Source organism: Gymnoscopelus braueri (genome assembly GCF_963280865.1).
Source record: "Gymnoscopelus braueri genome assembly, chromosome: 6".
NCBI lineage: Eukaryota > Metazoa > Chordata > Actinopteri > Myctophiformes > Myctophidae > Gymnoscopelus > Gymnoscopelus braueri.
The window spans coordinates 9,652,820-9,672,118 of NC_137607.1; the positions used below are offsets into that span (position 1 = coordinate 9,652,820).

Below are 19,299 nucleotides of genomic sequence, written 5' to 3' on the forward strand. Positions count from 1 at the left end.
CAGAGCCGGAGGAGGCGTCTACCTTTATATGTCTATCTTATAGAGCACCAAAGTCTGACGTCACTGCCAGTAGAGGGCCAGTAGAGGGCGCTGTTCCAGGGTTCGTGGCTTTATTTTTTGTGTTGAAATCCCCATTGGAGAATCTTAGATCACGTCATATAAGAACTGTGTTCCAAACATAAACACACCACCCCGGCGTTTTTGTCAGGGGGGTGGCTCTGCATCGTTTATGATATTCATTCATATTTGATACAGCCTGTTTCTGGCAAAAATTTAATAAATTCTGCCTTAAAAGTCTTAAGAACTACTACTTCCGGGTCTGAACTCACTGTCCCCACAGCAGCCGCGTTCATGGGAAATGTAGTCTTTGGGTTGTTTGACTCGTTTCTAGTGTTTATATTGTGTTACTCTTTGGGTAAATGTGTACATTTGCACCTTCAGTCAATGCTTCCATATCCATATGAGTAAAAACGCCAGGGTGGTGTGTTTATTTTTTAAACACAGTTCTTATATGAAGCGATCTAAGATTCCCCAATGAGGATATCAATACAAAAAGTAAAGCCATGAACCTGCGGAAAGCGCCCTCTACTGGCAGTGATGTCAGGACTTCGGTGCTCTATAAACCAGGTGCTGTGGTGGTTCATGGGAAATGAAGGCACAGTTAACTGTATTGTAATTAAAGATTCCAGCAATTGTAATGAGCGCTGCATGGACAATGTCTTCTCAAAACATTGTCGACCAAATCGGCTGTAGCTGTATTTTAGTCGACTAAAATCTTATGATATTTAGTCGATTCAAACTAGAGTAAAAGTTCAACATTTCAGATGACTAAAATATGACTGGAACTAAACTAAACTTCAAAGTTAACACTGTAAAATACTCAACTCCAGTATTTGGGTCAAAGTATAAATACTCCTGGTCAAATATTAGTCAACTACAAGTGAACGTTGCTCAGTCAAATTTATATTGAGAATACTGCTCTTGAAGTGCATGCTTAAAATACTTAAGTATTTATTGAAAAGTACATTTTATTTGTTATTGTCAATGCATTACTGGATTAAAGTGTAGACATTTTCCAAAGAATTCCAAGATTTTCCAAAATGTTCCTCACAACGCGTCACGTTGTGAGCTTGTAGATCTGATATTGAAACATGGCTTAATGAGTGGTTATAGGGTGCACGGCAGTGCCTTGCTCAAGAACATGGAGGATGTTGTAGGAATCCAACCTACGACCCTATCTGGTCACATGACATTTGATCAGTGACAGACAAGTCCTATAGTTGATCAACAGCCAATCAGAACACACTTCCTGATCAATGGATTGTCATTGATCTCTTCAGAAACAGGGTTAGTGGATCATTGGGTTAGGGGTGTGTGTGTGTGGGTGTGTGTGTGTGGGGGGGGGGGGTGTGGGGGTCTCTCTCTCTCTCTCTCTCTCTATCTCTCTCTCTCTCTCTCTCTCTCTGTCATTCTCTCGCGCTCTCTATTGTCATTCTCTCTCTCTCTCTCTCTCTCTCTCTCTCTCTCTCTCTCTCTCTCTCTCTCTCTCTCTCTCTCTCTCTCTCTCTCTTTCTCTCTCTCTCTGTCATTCTCTCTCTCTCCCCCCCATGCGGACGGACGGGGGCGTGTCTTTCTCTCTCCCGCATGCTCGGGGCTTCCACCATGCCATGCGACGTGCGTGCGTGTGCACGTTCACGAACGAGCACGCTACTGCTACACGTGGACGCGCATGCATGCAGCCTAGGCAGCAGACTGCAGACAGACAGTTAGACAGACAGACAGACAGACAGACAGACAGACAGACAGACAGACAGACAGACAGACAGACAGACAGACAGACAGACAGACAGACAGACAGACAGACAGACAACTCCAGCTTTCGGATCTTTGGTTGTTTTTGGCGGGTTTAGGGGGGATATTTTTGCCACCAGATCTGTGAGATCTCGGTAGATCTATGCAGGGAGGAGGGATCTAGTGAGTCTAACAGGATCCACTACACACACACACACACACACACACACACACACACACACACACACACACACACACACACACACACACACACACACCCCGGTCAGGGGAGGAGAGAGAGAGAGAGAGAGAGAGAGAGAGAGAGAGAGAGAGAGAGAGAGAGAGAGAGAGAGAGAGAGAGAGAGAGAGAGAGAGAGAGAGAGAGATCCGGACCGAGAGAGAGAGGACTTAACAATCATACGATCATCATTATTATTGTTATTATTATTATAACAATAAAGCCATTTTTTTGTTGGAAGGACTTTCGCTTCAACCATGGAGTAAGTACCTCTCTTTATATGCTGTGTGTGTGTGTGTGTGTGTGTGTGTGTGTGTGTGTGTGTGTGTGTGTGTGTGTGTGTGTGTGTGTGTGTGTGTGTGTGTGTGTGTGTGTGTGTGTGTGTGTGTGTGTGTGTGTGTGTGTGTGTGTGTGTGTGTGTGTTCAGCTGAATGTCCTCTATGGCTCAACCACACCTGAAAAAAAAAGATGCCCTTTTCATTCATTTACAATCAATGAAAACTGCAGCTGAAAAAAAAAACCATTTATAACACATGTATAACACATTTATAGCACACATCTGTATCTCCCATTCAGTTTGAAATAATATGTAGGCCTATTACTGTGATATTTTAAACGAAGGGAACCAGCACAACCACAGAACAAATAAATAGCCAAAATGAACAGGCTCAAATGTGTTTTAATTATATTCTTTATAGGCGTATTGAACAGCTCTAAATGAATATTCTTATTTATAGGCTGCTAAACAAACCTGATCTGGTACTGTTAGCCTAGATGCTTGGGGGGAAAATAGCAGATCTACAAGCTCACAAGATATGCAATGTTTTTTTTTGGACATTTTTGTTTATAGGCTATTGAACAGCTCTAAATGTGTAGGCTATTACTAAGCTACTATAATGAATATTCGTATTAAAACAGACCTGATTGGGACATTAGATATATAGGCTACTGCTCTCTTCGCCCCGAAAAATAGCAGACCTATGAGCTTGTAGATCTGCTATTTGTTTTGTTCCCCTCCCAGAATAAGGGGTTGATTGTAAAACGCTGACACACGCACCATCCATGCCGAAACACACTGCAGTCTGCCGATACAGATACAGACAAAACACACGTAAATATATATACATGTATACATATATAAGATATGATGGTCTGTCAGATCTATCATACAGTGTGATGATGGACCGTCACCCATGTTGGAGCGCAAAGCTTTATAATTAACATTATCGATCCGTTCTGCTCTCTCTCTCTCTCTCTCTCTCTCTCTCTCTCTCTCTCTCTCTCTCTCTCTCTCTCTCTCTCCTCTCATGAGAGATCAATGTCGCGGGAGCGACCGTCTGGCGCGCGCCACCAGCCAGCCGGCCAGCCAGGCGTGCGTGCGTGCGCGTGTTTACGTGCGCGAGAGACGCATCATGATGGAGGAGGCTGCGCAAAACTAGCCTGTATTTCAATTTAATGTTAGAGTGAGTGATTTAAATTAAATATGAATGAGGAGTGATTCTACATGATGTCTTTAAAGCTGCACTTGAAGGCAGATAATCGACCGGATCAGTGGTGTTCTAGGTTTAATCAGCCATGTGTTCTGTGTGTGTGTGTGTGTGTGTGTGTGTGTGTGTGTGTGTGTGTGTGTATGCGTGTGCGTGTGCGTGTGTGTGTGTGAGTGTGTGTGCGTGCATGCGGCGCAATAATGTGGCATGTTGTGAGCTTATAGATTTGTCAACATTATTCACTCCAAGAAGCTGAACTTCATCCACCTGATGGCTGCTCAGATGGATGACCATTTGAGCGCTCAGGGGGAAGGGAGAGGGGAGAGGTTATAAGGCCGTGTCAAGTGTCTTGCCCATGGGCTCTAAGTCAGGTAGACGTGGGTGTGCTGGGAGGTAAACTATAGTGACCTCTCTACTAAGCTATATGGGCGTATAGATCAGCTAATAGGCTGTTGCCAGTGATACTAATGAAGGCTCGTTTCCATTCTGGTCAAACAGCCTATTTCGGCCAAGAGATTTGTTGTAGAAGGGGTAAAAAGAGTGGTTCGAGAATAGAGCCCTGGGAGACCCCAGTCAATGAAGTATATTGTTTTTATTTAGCATCAGTATTGACACACCTAAATCCAAGCACACCCATTATTAATTGTATCCATTAGCTGCCGCTGCCGCTGCGTTGCTTTGATTGATTGATAGACATTTTTATTGAATACTTTATTAACAGCAGGCTACACGTTTCCATTGTAGTCCATTGTACTCAATTCATCAGTACGATTACATCACTGTGTACTTTGCTGTAGATAACTCCTCCCATTGCTTGTCACTGCTGTTGCAATATGGGAACCTATCGTCAAAGAAAAGGGAAAAACAGCGCCCTCTGCAGTTTCTTACCTTTGCATTTGACTCTGGGGGGGAGTGATTAAATAGACCGACGATGACTGGATTTAGTTTGGTTTCTGCCCTCAGCCCTCCACTTCCGGTGGTGCACCTATTTTGTCATTCCCACTAAACAATATTTCTCCACGGAACACTAACACCATTTCTCCCAAAGAACATGGATCGTTTTGGTTATAAGCCCACTTGTTTCTATGGTGAAAGAACAAGTTAAAATGTTACCAACTTTCCGTGGTTTTGTCGGCTCCGAAGACGCTATAGTGTTAAATGAGTTTGGGTTCGTTTTCCAGTGGGAAGCGAACGCACAGATGTAAATCCCGCCCACTAACATTTGATTGGGTAAAGCGCGGCCTGCTTCCTGATCTGAAGGCACGCCCACTTGTAGGCCAACGCCTCACACGTTCTGAGCGGGGCTCCCGCCAGATTCAGCAGCGCTGCTCTGAATCTGTTCTTGAGAGATCACTGCTGTTGTATCCTATACCGGACTCACCTGCCAGTGAGGAGCCCCCAGCGGGAGGACGTAGAGAGACTCCGCCCTACTCCCCCTGCTCAACATTCCCCACTGACATGCTCCGCCCCCCCCCCCCCCCCCCCCCCTCAAAGTGGGGTCGGGAGTTCCAGGGGGTCCCCAGCTAAATGATAGGTAGTTAGGATTAGGAACCAAATGTACCCTTATGGGTTTGTTACTCTTGAGAGTGTACAAAGGGTCCATTTGGTTCCATTTGCACACTCTCAGAGTTAAATTGATCATTGATTTTACAATATAAATTGGGGTCCCAGAGATTGAAATGCCATTAAATGGGGGTCCGTAGCCTTATGCATGTCAAACTGGGGGAAATTAAAATGGTTGAGAATCACTGCTAGAGCCGTAAAAATCTTCTCTTATGGGGGTCCTTGGCATATCTTTTGAAATGGGTGTCCGCGGGCTAATAAGTGTCAAGTTGGGGGTCCTTGACATGAAAAAGTTTGGGATTATGGATTCATGTATACACTTTGTATGTGCATGCATGCGTGCGTGCGTGTGTGTGTGTGTGTGTGTGTGTGTGTGTGTGCGTGCGTGCGTGCGTGCGTGCGTGCGTGCGTGCGTGCGTGCGTGCATGTATGTTGTATGTGTGTGTGTGTGCGTGCGTGCGTGCATGTTTTAGTCCTGCAGCTCGTGAGAAAGTTCTGGTGTAACATAGAGTTTCAATAAGTCACACATATTTCAACATTAACAATCATAACTAAGTTAGAGCTCCAAACAATGGCTGGCTCTGTCACCATGCTAAATATTCTGTTTATCTCGTCACTGATTGGTTTAAAATATCTGACATGCTTTGGACCGTCGCTCATTTTCCTTCCAATTCAGCCAATGAGCTTCCAGAGAATTCTTGTCTGTCATCATTATGAGTGATTGTATTATTCTGACATATTTCACATTTTTCAGTTTGATTGGTGCTTCAAGGAACCCCGTCTGATTGGAGGAGATTATTGGATATGATGTAATCCAGTGGTGTAAAGTAACTAAGTACATTTACTCAAGTACTGTACTTAAGTACAATTTTGAGGTATTTTTTACTTTACTGGCGTATTTCCGATTTTCTGTACTTTTACTTCTACTCCACTAGATCTCAGAGGTAAATATTATACTTTTACTCCACTACAATTATTTGAAAACTTTAATTACTAGTTACTTTGTGATGATTTTATAAAACAAAGATTAACCACTTTAGCCCTATTTTATACCTATAGGCTATTTGAAAATAGCAGATCTACAAGCTCACAACGCGTCACATCGCAACACGTTGTGAGCGTGTAGATCGGCTATTTTCAAACATTTTAGTACTTTTATTTTGTGGTACTTTAAGTATATTTTGATGCCAATACATTTGTACTTTTACTCAAGTAGCATTTTGAACACAGGCCTGTTACTTGTGAGATTTTCATATTGTGGTATTGCTGCTTTTACTTAAGTAAAATATCTGAGTACTTCTTCCACCACTGGATGTATCTATCTCACTAGAAGACTCACTAGATTTGAAATTTTATTTGAGTTATAGTGCAAAAGTATTGGCATCAACATGTACTTAATGTACCAAAGTAAAGCTACTTAAAAAAGAAAAAAAAGTTTAACCTTTCTTTCTAAAAAAGGAAGATCGACAAGTTCACAGCACGTTGTGATGTGAGTGTTGTGAGCTTGTAGATCGGCTATTTTTGCATAGCCGAAGTATAAAATAGGAGTAGTTCACCTTATTTTCTATCGATTAGTTACCCCATGAAGCTTTGAATTCATGGAGATGTTTTAGTTTTTGTCACATTCCTATAAGCCAATAATTTGATGACCGGCATGCCAGGTTATTGCCTTACGAAGCCACTTTTAAGTCACTTTTTTGGGTGGACTACCTTTAAGCCCGTCATAAACTGAAAATTTCAAATAATTGAATTTCAATAAGTCACACATTTCTGACATTAACTATCATAACTACTGTAGGTTAGAGCTCCAAACAATGGCTGGCTTGTCCCCCGACACTATTCACTTTGTCTCTTTTCTGAATGGTTTAAAATATGTGACATATTTTGACTGTTGTAGTGGAGTAAAGAGCACAATATTTGCCTCTGAAGTATAAAGTGTTGGAAAAAAAGTTAAGTATTGTTAGTACCTAAAAAGTACAGTAACTGAGTAAATCTACTTAGTAACTTTACGCCACTGAATGTCCCGCAGCTGTGTGTGATGTTTGATCCAAACAGAGTGGGCCACGCCCCTATCACATTCATGACTGTAGCACTGAGGACACCCACATACTGACCACACCCACATGTTGACCCCACCCACATACTGACCACACACCCACATCTCCATTTACACTCCATCACACGACACTATTGAACAATGACAATAACATTGGTATGTTTTAGAACTCATCGTTGTATGATATAATTCAGTAAGGTTGTATTCCCTGGCTCTTACAGCAAAATCCAGCCTGAATCTAGCCTGAATCAGATCTGTGCCACATCCAGATTGGAACAGAGACAGGTCACATGGAATCCCATTTTTACAAATCCGACCTGAGCCACATTCAGTGGTGGTTTAAAATCTGATTCAAATCTGATTTCTAAAGATGCGTCTCAGTCTGAACGCAGTAACCTGATCTAACCACTCAAGTCACATATCAAACTGTCCAAAACATCACTTGCAGCGCGACCCGAGCTCCACTGACGTCATTACAGAGTGTGAGAATTGATTTGGATTTACGAGAGCGCAAGGAGTGTTATGAAAACAAAACAATAGTGCAGCATAGGTTTTACAGAAGAAATGGCGAGCAGCATTTAGTGGACAGACGGAGAAATTCAATGTCTCCTTTGGGGGGATGCCTCAGTACAAGCGAAAGTTGTAGGAATCAGGGGCGTCACTACCGTCACGCAGACAACGCGGTTGCGGTTGCATGACGTTAGGGGCACATCCCCACCCAGAAAAATAATAATAATAAAAAATTATATATATAAAATAAAATAAAAATGAATAAAAAAATTAACTTGGGTGTGTCCCAACATTGTAATTGTTAACTGTTGTTTATGTACCTGAAATCCGTCACAAACCCGCGAAAAAAGTATCAGAAACCACTAATAACCGTCCGGGTGCACATGCACGTGCGCTGCGTGCGCGTGCATGCTCGTTCATGAGGGCCCGCTGTGACCACCTCGCGTCGGGGCATACTGTTGCCTCGTTACGCGACTGGTAGGAATGTATAGGAACAAGGCAATATATGAAGACATATTTCATGGCATGGCAGACAATGGGTTCACAAGGTCCTACCTGCAGTGTCAGAGGAAAATAAAGAATTTTAAGAACACATATAAAGAGATAAAAGCCATTCTATGTCACACAAAAGTAGCAAAAAGAGGAGATCTTCAAGCTCAAAACGCGTCGCAGTGCGACGCGTTTTGAGCTTGTAGATCTGCTATTTTTGAATTGGAATCCTGAAATATGTTTTGGTATTTTTGAATTGGAATCCTGAAAAGTAACATTTCATTTAATTTCAAATGCATTTAGTTATACTTATTTAACTTTATGAACTTAAATACAAATACATTGGACATAAAACAATTAATTCTAGTCAATCAACTACTAATATAGACTGAAGTAGATAAAGCGGGTCATGTTTGCACGTTTGGAATTGTAACAGCTGAAATCAATGATATATCAGTATTCAGTGTATTAACCTGCGGGCCACATTAACTCTTTGACTGCCAGAGTATTTTCATAAAGTACTCCCCCAGTGCCAGCAATTTTCGTGTTTTTTTATTTTTATATTTTGAATTTTTCTCATGAAAATAATTTAAGGACACATAATGTAAAGACCCAGCACAAATCCGCCACTAGAGGGCAGCACATGACAGCTTTGATCATGTCGTTGGGTCTCTCTCACCCTTCTTCATAGATTAGACAAGGAAAAACATGAAAACGGATGTGACGTCCCCCCCATTGTTTTGATCGGCGAAAATTACGTTGTGATATACGACGGCGATGACTGATCGTCACCCAGACCATAGATTATAGAAGAGAAACTGTCCGTTTGTCCGTCATACCGTGTGAAAGACCGTTTATTTACCTATTTTGGACGAAAATGACTGGGGAAAAGAATCAAAAACCGGAAACGGAATCCAGGTCATGAAACCGGATGCAGATGTCCGTGAAGTAAGTGGAACTCGAGAATAACATTGAATATTAAGCAGCATAGCGCAATCAGAGATTAAACAATGAACGCGCGTCCAGCGCGTCGAGCGCGTCGACGGCCAACTGGACAAAGTAGCACTTGACGCGTTATCGCGTCGTCCGCAGTCAAAGAGTTAAGTGAAGGTGGGGGCCGCGTGTGGCCCCCCCGGGCCGCCAGTTGCCCATGTATGCTTTACAGTTTACAAAGCACTGCTTGATCCACTACCCTTGTTTCTGACGAGGCTGTTATAGCTTTCAGAAGCTCAAGTCATGGCACCAGATCACAAGATAATGTTATGTTGAATGTTCCTACAACCAGTACTAAGCTGAGAGATACTGCCTTTAGCACGTCCCCAGACCCGGCATTGAGAACCAGTGCACTAATACACACATTCCTGGATATATAGGCTCTAGGCAAAGCAGCCATGTTGGACAGAAACTGGGCCTCTTCCTTACTTCCTTCAGGGGTGTTACCAGTGATACGAATGAAGGCTCTGTTCCATTTAGTGTAGCACAGTGGTTCTCAAACGTCTTAATTTCAAGGACACCCATAACTCTCAGAGTTACACGCCCGTAAGGGGCCATTTGGATCCCCCTCAAGGAACCATGAGGGTCCCTGGACCACACTTTGAGACCCACTGGTGTAGCAGAGTGTTTCCAGTGAGCCAACACCCTGACTCTGTTTGGCCAGAATGGAACAGAGCCTTCATTTCTTTCTCGATATGGCTGCTGTGCATAGAGCCTGTTTACATTTAATAACTAGGCGATGCACCAACACAGGAATAGAAAGCCTGCACTTTCTATTAGCTTGGATTCCCTCATCGATGATGTCACTGGTAGGCGGGATTCTGAACCGTCCACAGCCCTCCTCTGAGACACAGAGTGTCACAGAGGAACAGAAATGGTACCATATTATTATGAGCATTAGTGATGACCAATTATATGAAGATAGGTTGGAAATGGGCGAAGTCGTCCTTTAAAAGTGTCTTGCTCAAGGACACTTTGACACATTGCCTGAAGCCTGGAATCAAACCTTCACAACACAATCATTTTCGGTTGACATTTTTTCTTCTCTTTTTAAATATATTTTTTTACAGCTGTTACTGTGTCACTGTGGTGCATTCTGTAGTCTCGCGCAGTGCCATCTATTAGAGAGTTACGCCAACTCTGTTCACTTCTTCGGGCCAGGTCTTCTACATACACATACATTGGCGAATAGTGACAAATCCCTAAACCGGAAGTTCATGGAATGCATTGAAGTCGACGGCTCCTTGTCACTATTTCCAGCTACATGAACCACGTGGCCGACGCTGTTTCTGACCCCTCATTGGCGCAACTCTCTAATAGAAGGCTCTGGTCTCGCGTGGCCAGACTGTTGCCTCCCACAATTTTCAAATGTTTCCGGTCATACAGTCTGGGACTTGGAAGCTCTGATCATGAGCAGAAGTTATTCCGGATGTGAAGCCTCCTCCCCACTTCCGTTTGGTCTTTACAGTCGCGCGAATTTATCCTAATATAAATAAAAATCATCTAAGTATATTTAGCTTGCTGCTAAGCAGAAATGGAAATTAAAAAAGTAAAACGTAAAGATGTTTTAAAATATATTTTCGTGAGCGGAAGTAGCCAGTTTCCTCTCTCGGATTTCGGGAGTTGTAGTTCCAGACTCTATATAGCATTCAGAGATTGTGGAATAGTTGTCTGGCTACGCGAGACTATATGCATTCTGAGGTTACAATGAAAAGATTATTTAAACAAAGTAATCCACTTCAATGCATTATCAACTTTTAAATGAGCGTATTAGTGTATTTATTATTTAGTTGTCTGATATGCACCACTTCATATGTCACTGATAAAACACATTGCATTATGTAATGAATATGGACTCAGATATGGAGTACATACGGATGGAATATGGAATGCTGACCTTTAGAATGTTGATCTTGTTATTTATTTGTTTGGAGGGGGCAGTGGTGTAAGTACATTTACTCAAGTACTGTGCTAAAGTACAATTTTTACTTTACTGGAGTACTTCCAATTTTCAGTACTTTTACTTCTACTCCACTACATCTCAGAACCAAATATTGTACTTTTACTCCACTACAATTATTTGAAACCTTTAGCTAGTTACTTTGTAGATTTTGATTATTATTACAAAACTTACATTACCGTAATTTTCGCACTATAAGCCGCACCTGAATATAAGCCGCAGCAGCTAAATTGAATGATTTGTACATATATAAGCCGCACTGGACTATAAGCCGCGGGTGTAAAATCCATAGATTTAGGAGGTCCCCTAGTGGCCGTTAGCTGTAAAAATCCATAGATAAGCCGCACCGTTATATAAGCCGCAGGGTCGAAAAATGGGAAAAAAGTCGCGGCTTATAGTCCGAAATTTACGGTAACCACTTCAGCCATATACATTTCGGCCATTTGAAAATTAGCGCTCTACAAGCTCACAATGCGACACATCGTATCGCATCGTATCGCATCGTATCGCATCGTATCGTATCGCATCGTATCGCATCGTATCGTATCGTATCGTATCGCATCGATGAAAAAATGCTGTAATCCTGATCTCTATACTGCCTCCCCCTGGTCAGCCGAGGCGCCTGATGAAGGGGAAAGGAACTGGTTGGAATAACGTGTTCCTTCCACACGCAACGTCCTACCGGGGGAAACTCCCCCCTGTCAGGTGATAAGAAGCGGCCTGCTCACTCCTCATGCGTTGAAGGAAGCATGAGCTCAGTTCGGGGCTCTCCCCAGGCTGGCAGAGGGAGAGTAGCGCCCAGTATTACAGCTTAGGCAATTGGCACTGGGTGAAAAAAAGAGGTTACAAAATCGTGGGATAAAAATTTAAGGATAGCTTGAAGCTAGATGACAGGTGTTTCTTTTGATATTTGTTTTTTTTTAGAAATGTTTAGTTGATTTGATACTGGAAGAAGACATGAGCACCTGCCTGGTGTAATATTTGGTTTTAATATATTTTTGCAGCCTTTTTCTTATGTGTATCTCGTTGTGCATGTCATGTCTGTAAAATCATATTGTTGTGTTTCTTTGTATTCACCTTATTCCTGGTCACGCCCACTGTGGGCGTGGCCAAATAGGGGAGTAGGGGAGGTGGGGAGCCCCATATCAATGAGTTTCCTGTTTACCAGTGTTGCCATGTCTGCTTATAATAAGCAGCTTGGGGCTGTAGTTTTAATTACAATTGGGCTTGCTTTCTAAAATAAATCATGTCAAGCACCCCCAGATTAATATGTATTTGTCCGCAGAGTCGCAGACCCCCATCTGAAAATATGTGGTGCCAGGGACCCCCATACAAGATGTGTTGTTAAAATGTTTTATAAATATTTTACTTTTTTTCCCAATATTTTTTGAAAATAGCAGATCTACAAGCTCACAACGTGTCGTGATGTGACACATTGTGAGCTTGTTGATCTGCTATTTTCAAATAGCCGGTAAAACTGAGCCTAGTTGCTTTTTTTGCGCTTGTTTTCATAGACCTGGCCGCAAAATCTGGCAACACTAATTACCTGCATTACACCTGCAGTATAGCCTACTAGGGAGGAAGGAAGTAAACAGATATTGAATGAAGCTGCAAACAGAGAGTAACTCAATGTTGCTCCCTGCAAGAGGCAATGGCGGCGCCCTGGAGAACGTCAGGAATAAGGTGAATACAGGCCTCCACTGAAAAAGAGACCTTTGGTCTCAATGGATTTCTGTTAAATAAAGGTTTCAATTAATAGTAGTATTGGCTGTTATGGGGCGACACAGACAGAGAGAGAGAGAGGGGACCTCACTGGTGTTAAAGGCATAGTGAAGGGATCAGTGTTTAGTTGGTTCGAGTCCAGACGCTCAGCAAGAGGGCAGATTTATTTCCTGGTTCTTCCCCCTAGCATCAACAACAAACCACTGTCTCTCTCACACACACACACACACACACACACGCACGTACGCGTGCGCATGCACCCGTTACCCCCAGGATTCTCTAGCTAGCGGGGTGGGGTCTCCATGGGAACTGCAGGCATTCTTTTGGACGACCCAACACTGTTTTTGTTTTGGGTCCTTTTGAATGAAGACTCTGAGCTTTATAGAAACACAACCTCAGCACAGTTACACAGCTGCCAACACACACACACACACACACACACACACACACACACACACACACACACACGTCACTGATCCTTGTACTTCTTACTATTGCTTGATTTTAAATGGTGCATTATAGCGCCTTTACCCAAAGCGCTATACATTCACATTCCGCTGGCGGAGGAAACCATGCAAAGCACCAACCTGCTAATAGGGAGCAGTTAGGGGTTTAGCAGTGGTGGAAAGTAACTAAGTACATGTACTCAATTACTGTACTTAAGTAAAACTTCGAGGTATTTGTACTTTTACTTGATTATTTCCAAAATCCAATACTTTTACTTCTACTCCACTGCATCTCAGAGGCAAATATTGTACTTTTACTCCACTACAATTATTTGAAAACTTTAGTTACAACTTACTCTGTAGATTTTGATTATCATTACAAAACATACATTAACCACTTCAGCCCTACAGTATATACATTTCGGCCATTTGAAAATAGCAGATCTACAAGCTCACAATGCGTCGCATTGTGAGCTTGTAGATCTGCTATTTTCAAAACATTTGTAGGCTATTGCTTCACACTTCACAACGAGAAATATGAGGGATGCTGTCGAACGACTGTAATTTAGGAGGTTCCGGAAAAAAATAGAGTAAAATGTGTTGTTTCTTTGTTGGGTACGAGAGCATGGGAACGATCATGTGACTGGGTCATGTGACTGTCATCATGGCTTCGGGACAACGGGCAACATGAAAAGACACGTTTGTCTTTAGAAATGTGACCAGCCCCCCCCCCAGCCCCCCCCCCCCCTCCAGATACCCTGCAGTGGTGGAAAAAGTACTCAAATGTTTTACTTGAGTAAAAGTATCAATACTCCAATGTAGAAATACGAGAAAAAGTCCAGAATTCTAAATTTACTTGAGTAGAAGTATAAAAGTATTGGTTTCAAAATGTAATTAAAGTACCAGAAGTAGAAAGTACTCATTACGCAGAATGTCCCATATCAAGTTTTCAAATGTATAGCAATATTTTTGAAAATAGCAGATCTACAAGCTGACAATGCGTCGCAATGAGCTTGTAGATCTGCCATTTTCAAAATGAAGTGGTTAATGTATGTTTTGTAATAATAATCAAAATCTACAAAGTAACTAGTAACTAACGTTTTCAAATAATTTTACTGGAGTAAAAGTATAATATTTGTCTCTGAGACATAGTGGAGTAGAGGTAAAAGTAATCAAAACACTTATTAAACATATCTCCTTTTTAGTGTTAAAGAAAGGAGAGGAGTTCAAGGTTAGCGTTAGTTTTAGGCGTAGTGTTTGTTAAAGGGATAGTTCACCCCCAAAATGACTTTTGTTTTTGTCGCATTCCTAAGACAATAATTTGATGACTGGCAGGGGTTCCGGTAGGAGACACAATTAAGAGTCTCCTTTGTGTCTCCTACCCGGAACCGCTGCCTACCGGTCTGCTGGTCATCAAATTATTACAAAAACTAAAAAGATATCCATGAATTCAAGTCGGGTGAATAATCGATTTATTTTTTTGGGTGAACCATCCCTTTAAAGTGCCAGAGGTTTTTTAAAACAGGGTACATACAGTGCCAGATGGGGCGTTTTTTACCGTTTATGGGCGATCTTTTTAGAGCCGTAGAATCCTCCACGAGGACCCGGATGTAAACAAACGGTGTCTGGACGATGGCCGAGGGTCCCGTCTAACGACTGGAACAATAACATTCTGCCGCGATCCGCCATTGCGGAGAGATTGGCCCGTCGAAAATGGCTGGTTTTGACCACTGTAAAAAAGATATGGAGATATGGACCTTTTTCCTCAAGATCCCATCATTGGGGCGGATGCACGTCCTCATGACATCACATCCGTCCATTCCCTTTTAAAGGGTCCTATAGGATCATGCCTAAGTTGCGTTAGAGCGCCCTCTTCACGTTTTTGGCACCCAATGTGTTAAGTTAAGGGTTAAGGTAAAGGTGGCGTTATGTTCTGTTGTGTCGGTGCCGCGCGATGAGCTTGTAGATCTGCTATTTTTTGAAAAATCTTGGGAGATTTGTGCAAAATCTTTGAAAATGTTCGCTTTAAAACATATATATATATATATATATATATATATATTATATATATTGTTTTAACTCCGATCTGTGCTTCTGGGGGGTCCCTGGAACAATATATTTTGAGATGGGGGTCCGAGGCCAAACAAACACATATCATTGTGGGGTTCCTAGACATGGAAAAGTTGGAGCACCACTGATATAGCAACATTATGTATTTGGCCGCGGACCCCCATCTGAAAATGTTTTGTTCCAGGGAACCCCCCCCCCCCCCCCCCCCCAGAAGCAAATATTTGAGTCAGAAATGTTCCCTTTAAAAATATATATATTCATAGATTTGCACACATTTTAAAAAATAGCAGATCTACAAGCTCGTATATCTGCTATTTTTTGAATTGACAAATAAATCTAAAATGACACGCATTGAAGCGCATTGGACATGCTGGCCATTCATAGGTACTGCAGCTCAAAACGGCTGGGGCCACTGTACGTAAACGAGCGAAAACGGTTTCGACCAATAGGCTCGACTCACGAGCTTGCGCACAAGCTCTGCGAGCTTGTAGATTTTGATTATTACTACGAAACATACTTGCCCTATATACATTTCAGCCATTTGAAAATAGCCGATCTACAAGCTCACAATGAATGAATTCCGGACTTTTACTTGTAACTGAGTACTTCTGCATTGCAGTATTGATACTTTTACTTAAGTAAAACATTTGAGTACTTTTTTCCACCACTCGTTGTTACCCGGAGTCACTGGGTGTTTCGGGTCTTGCAACAGACACCCTCCTCCAGGTGACCCTATACCAAGGCTGATCAGACCCCGGCCTGTGTCCAAGTGGCATGCTACTGCCTCCACTGTCTCTTAGAGGGGAAGTTAGAGTGCTAATTAGGGGGTTAGGGTTAGCCTGGCACTAGCCAGACCGACAACGCGGGTTCACACATGCCATGTGTGAATGGAATACGTGAATACGCGCCATCAGTCCGGCCAATGCCAGGCCAGGTTAGGTGAGATGTTAGCAACAGGTGTTGGCGACACTAGGAGGCTCTAGGCACTGTGGGTTGCCTCCGGGCCTGGCTCCTCCTTCGTCTGACCAGAAGTCGGGGCTTTCCTGTGCGTTGCGTCGTCGTCGCTGCTGGGCACAAACATCTCACTCTGCCTTGATGGACTAAACCCTCAAAACGCGTTTTGAGCTTGTAGATCTGCAACTTTTGGTACTTTTGTGTGTCATAGAATAGCAAAAAAAAGTTAAAATACGGAGAGACAATATGCCATGTGGCCCCCTGGAGTGAGTGTGGAAATATAGTGGCCCTCTCCATCATCAAAGTTGCCCATGCCTGCTCTAACACCAGAGGCCTGGGCCATGGGCTCGGGGCTGGAGTTTTGGGTCCATTTCAGGGTGTGATTTGTAGCATTTGCGGTGGATGGTGTGGAAGTGACATCGCTGTTGGCTCTGTGTCGTTTTTAGAGCAGTAGTTCTCAAACTTATTTCTGTCAGGACAACTCATAAATGGATAAAGACAACTCATGAAGGATAAGATATATTTATTGAATATAAAATTAGCAATATATTTATTATCTCTCTCAGATAAAGCGCATTTCCCAACCATAGGGACTCGGGGACTACTCAGTGCCACAATACGTCAAATACGTCATGAGGCCTGACGCCCCGTGTGCCACAATACGGCAAATACGTCATTTTTTTTTCAGAACCCAAGATATGATGATTTGAAGATTTGCTGCTCCATTCACTTCTTGTTTAACTTTTTACTGAAAAAGGCTGTATCTCGGCTCCTAAGCACTTTTTTTTTTACAATTAATTTTGGTTGTGGCACTCAGAACCAAAATTCCATAAATAAGCATGGCAAATTGCATTGTTTGTTTTTAATGTCAATAATTAAAGTAGCTATTCTTCTTAACACATTAAAAAAAAGTGATCTACGTAGTTAGTGGCAGTGTCTGAGACAACAGCTGCTGACTGAATGCGTGTGAGCGCGCATGCGCGTCCGCAACTGGTCTCGGCCCACATCAAGTCACCATTTGACCAATTCGGCCCGACCCCAAAATTTGTTCGACACCCCTGGTTTAGAGGATCGGTTCTCAAAGTGGGGTCCGGGGACCCCCGGGGGTCCCCAGCAAAATGTGTTAATATAGCAATAATTTTAACCACTTCAACCTTTTATACTTTGGCTATTCAAAAATAGCAGATCTACAAGCTCATAGAGCTATGAGCTTGTAGATCTGCTATTTTTTGAAAAATCCTGAAAATGTGTGCAAACCTTTGAATATATGTATATCTTTTAAGCGAACATTTGTAACTCAAATCTTTGCTTCTGGGGGGTCCCTGGAACGAAATATTTGAGATGGCGGTCCGCGGCCAAATATATCATTTTGGGGGGTCCTTGACATGAAAACGTTTGAGAAACCCTGGTTTAGAGGGCCCTCAATTTGTGATTTAAAAAAAGAAAGACATTGGTCAGATGGGACACTGTGGTCATGATTGGTGGCATTGTTTGCTAAACTGGCCCCACCCCCTCCTGCCAACTCTGGCAGCCAATCGTAGCCAATTTAGTTTTTACTGGTAAGTGTATGTTTTGGTGGATTTTCTCTTTCCACTGGTCATCTAATTAGTGGCTCAGGAATGCGACAAAAACAAAAAAATCTCTGTGAATTCAAGGCTTCGTGGGGTGTGTAATTGATAGTAAAAGAAGTCATTATTTTGGGTGAACTATCCCTTTAAGTGCACAGAAAAATAAGAGAAAGTTACAGCAGAAAGAGTCTGCAGGAGAATTTAATTAAAAACATCAATGAAAGGCAGCGGACAACTTTTGTAAATATATATTTTTAGGAGTGTTTAAAAGTACCGAGAGTTACATTAAGACCTTTAGTTTTCTGGGAGTTTTGTATATGTTTTATGGAGCTTAAAAACTGAACGCTGCTTCCCCACGTTTAGTTGTGATCCTTTCTGGATGGTTCATGATATATCGCACAAGATCAGAAATGTATTTTGGCCCTAAACCATTTAAAGCTTTATAGAACCAACAGTAGTATTTTGGAAATCAATTATTTGACACACAGTGTAAGGATTTAAGAACTGCAGTGATATATGATTCGAGTCGACCCATTAACCCATTAACAAAATGGTCAAGACTTTTCAAAAAAAGCAGATCTACAAGCTCATAGCGCGGCACTCTGTGCCGCGCCATGAGCTTGTAGATCTGCTATTTTTGAATAGCCAAAGTATAAAATATGGATAAAGTGGTTGCGCAGATGCGTTCCCGGTTTGAATGGGTTAAGACTTGAGGCAGAGTCAAAAAATGTCTCCTAAATTCTAAAAGTTTTCTGAAAAACATATCTTTATGTCAGTGGTTCTCAAACGTTTGCATGTCAAGGATCCCCAAAATATGTGTTTGGCCGAGGACCCCCATCTAATTTTTTTTTTTACCAGGGACCCTCAGAACCAAAGATTTGAGTTAAAAATTTTCGCTTTAAAAAACATGTAAAATGTGCCCACATTTTCAAGATTTTTTCCAAAATAGCAGAGCTACAAGCTCATAGCGCGACACAAAGTGACACGTTATGAGCTTGTATATCTGCTCTTTTCTGAATAGCCAAAGTATAAAATAATGGTTAACGTGGTTCAAATCTAAAATGACACAGATGCTTCCCCGGTCTTAATGAGGTGATAGCAAGCTGACTTTGTAATTGTGTTAACGTGGCTGTTAAAATGCAATGACTACACCAAGGTTTTTGGCTTGTTCTGTGGGGTTTTAAACATTACCGAAGCTGAGTGCTGACTTTTAATCGTTCTTCCTTTGCTCCAAAAGCAATTACTTCTTCTTGCTCGTCTAATTGTTGTTTTGTTCTAGCATCATGCATCATCTCAGTGTTTGTACTGTTAGTCCCCTGATGATACGGTTATGTAAAATGTCTGCGTCGTCGTCTGCATAATTATGGTAATAAGCTATGTGGTTGTTTTCCATAATGTGAGCATGTACTGTATAGATGTTGAACAGTAGAGACCCTAGAATGGATCCTTGGA

The 19,299-nt window shown here is 42.2% G+C and overlaps 1 protein-coding gene across 1 annotated transcript in view; it reads left to right on the forward strand.

Annotated features, from left to right (window-relative positions):
* Window positions 1-2,173: 2,173 nt before the first annotated feature.
* The window catches only part of LOC308086756 (paralemmin-1-like), a gene marked incomplete at its 3' end in the record, with an annotated part of 61,606 nt that continues 44,480 nt past the window's right edge, over window positions 2,174-19,299 (forward strand). The window contains exon 1 of the mRNA XM_080430405.1: window positions 2,174-2,291. Coding sequence (XP_080286531.1) covers window positions 2,287-2,291 — 5 coding nt within the window. The 5' untranslated portion in view covers window positions 2,174-2,286. The remainder of the gene's footprint in view (window positions 2,292-19,299) is intronic.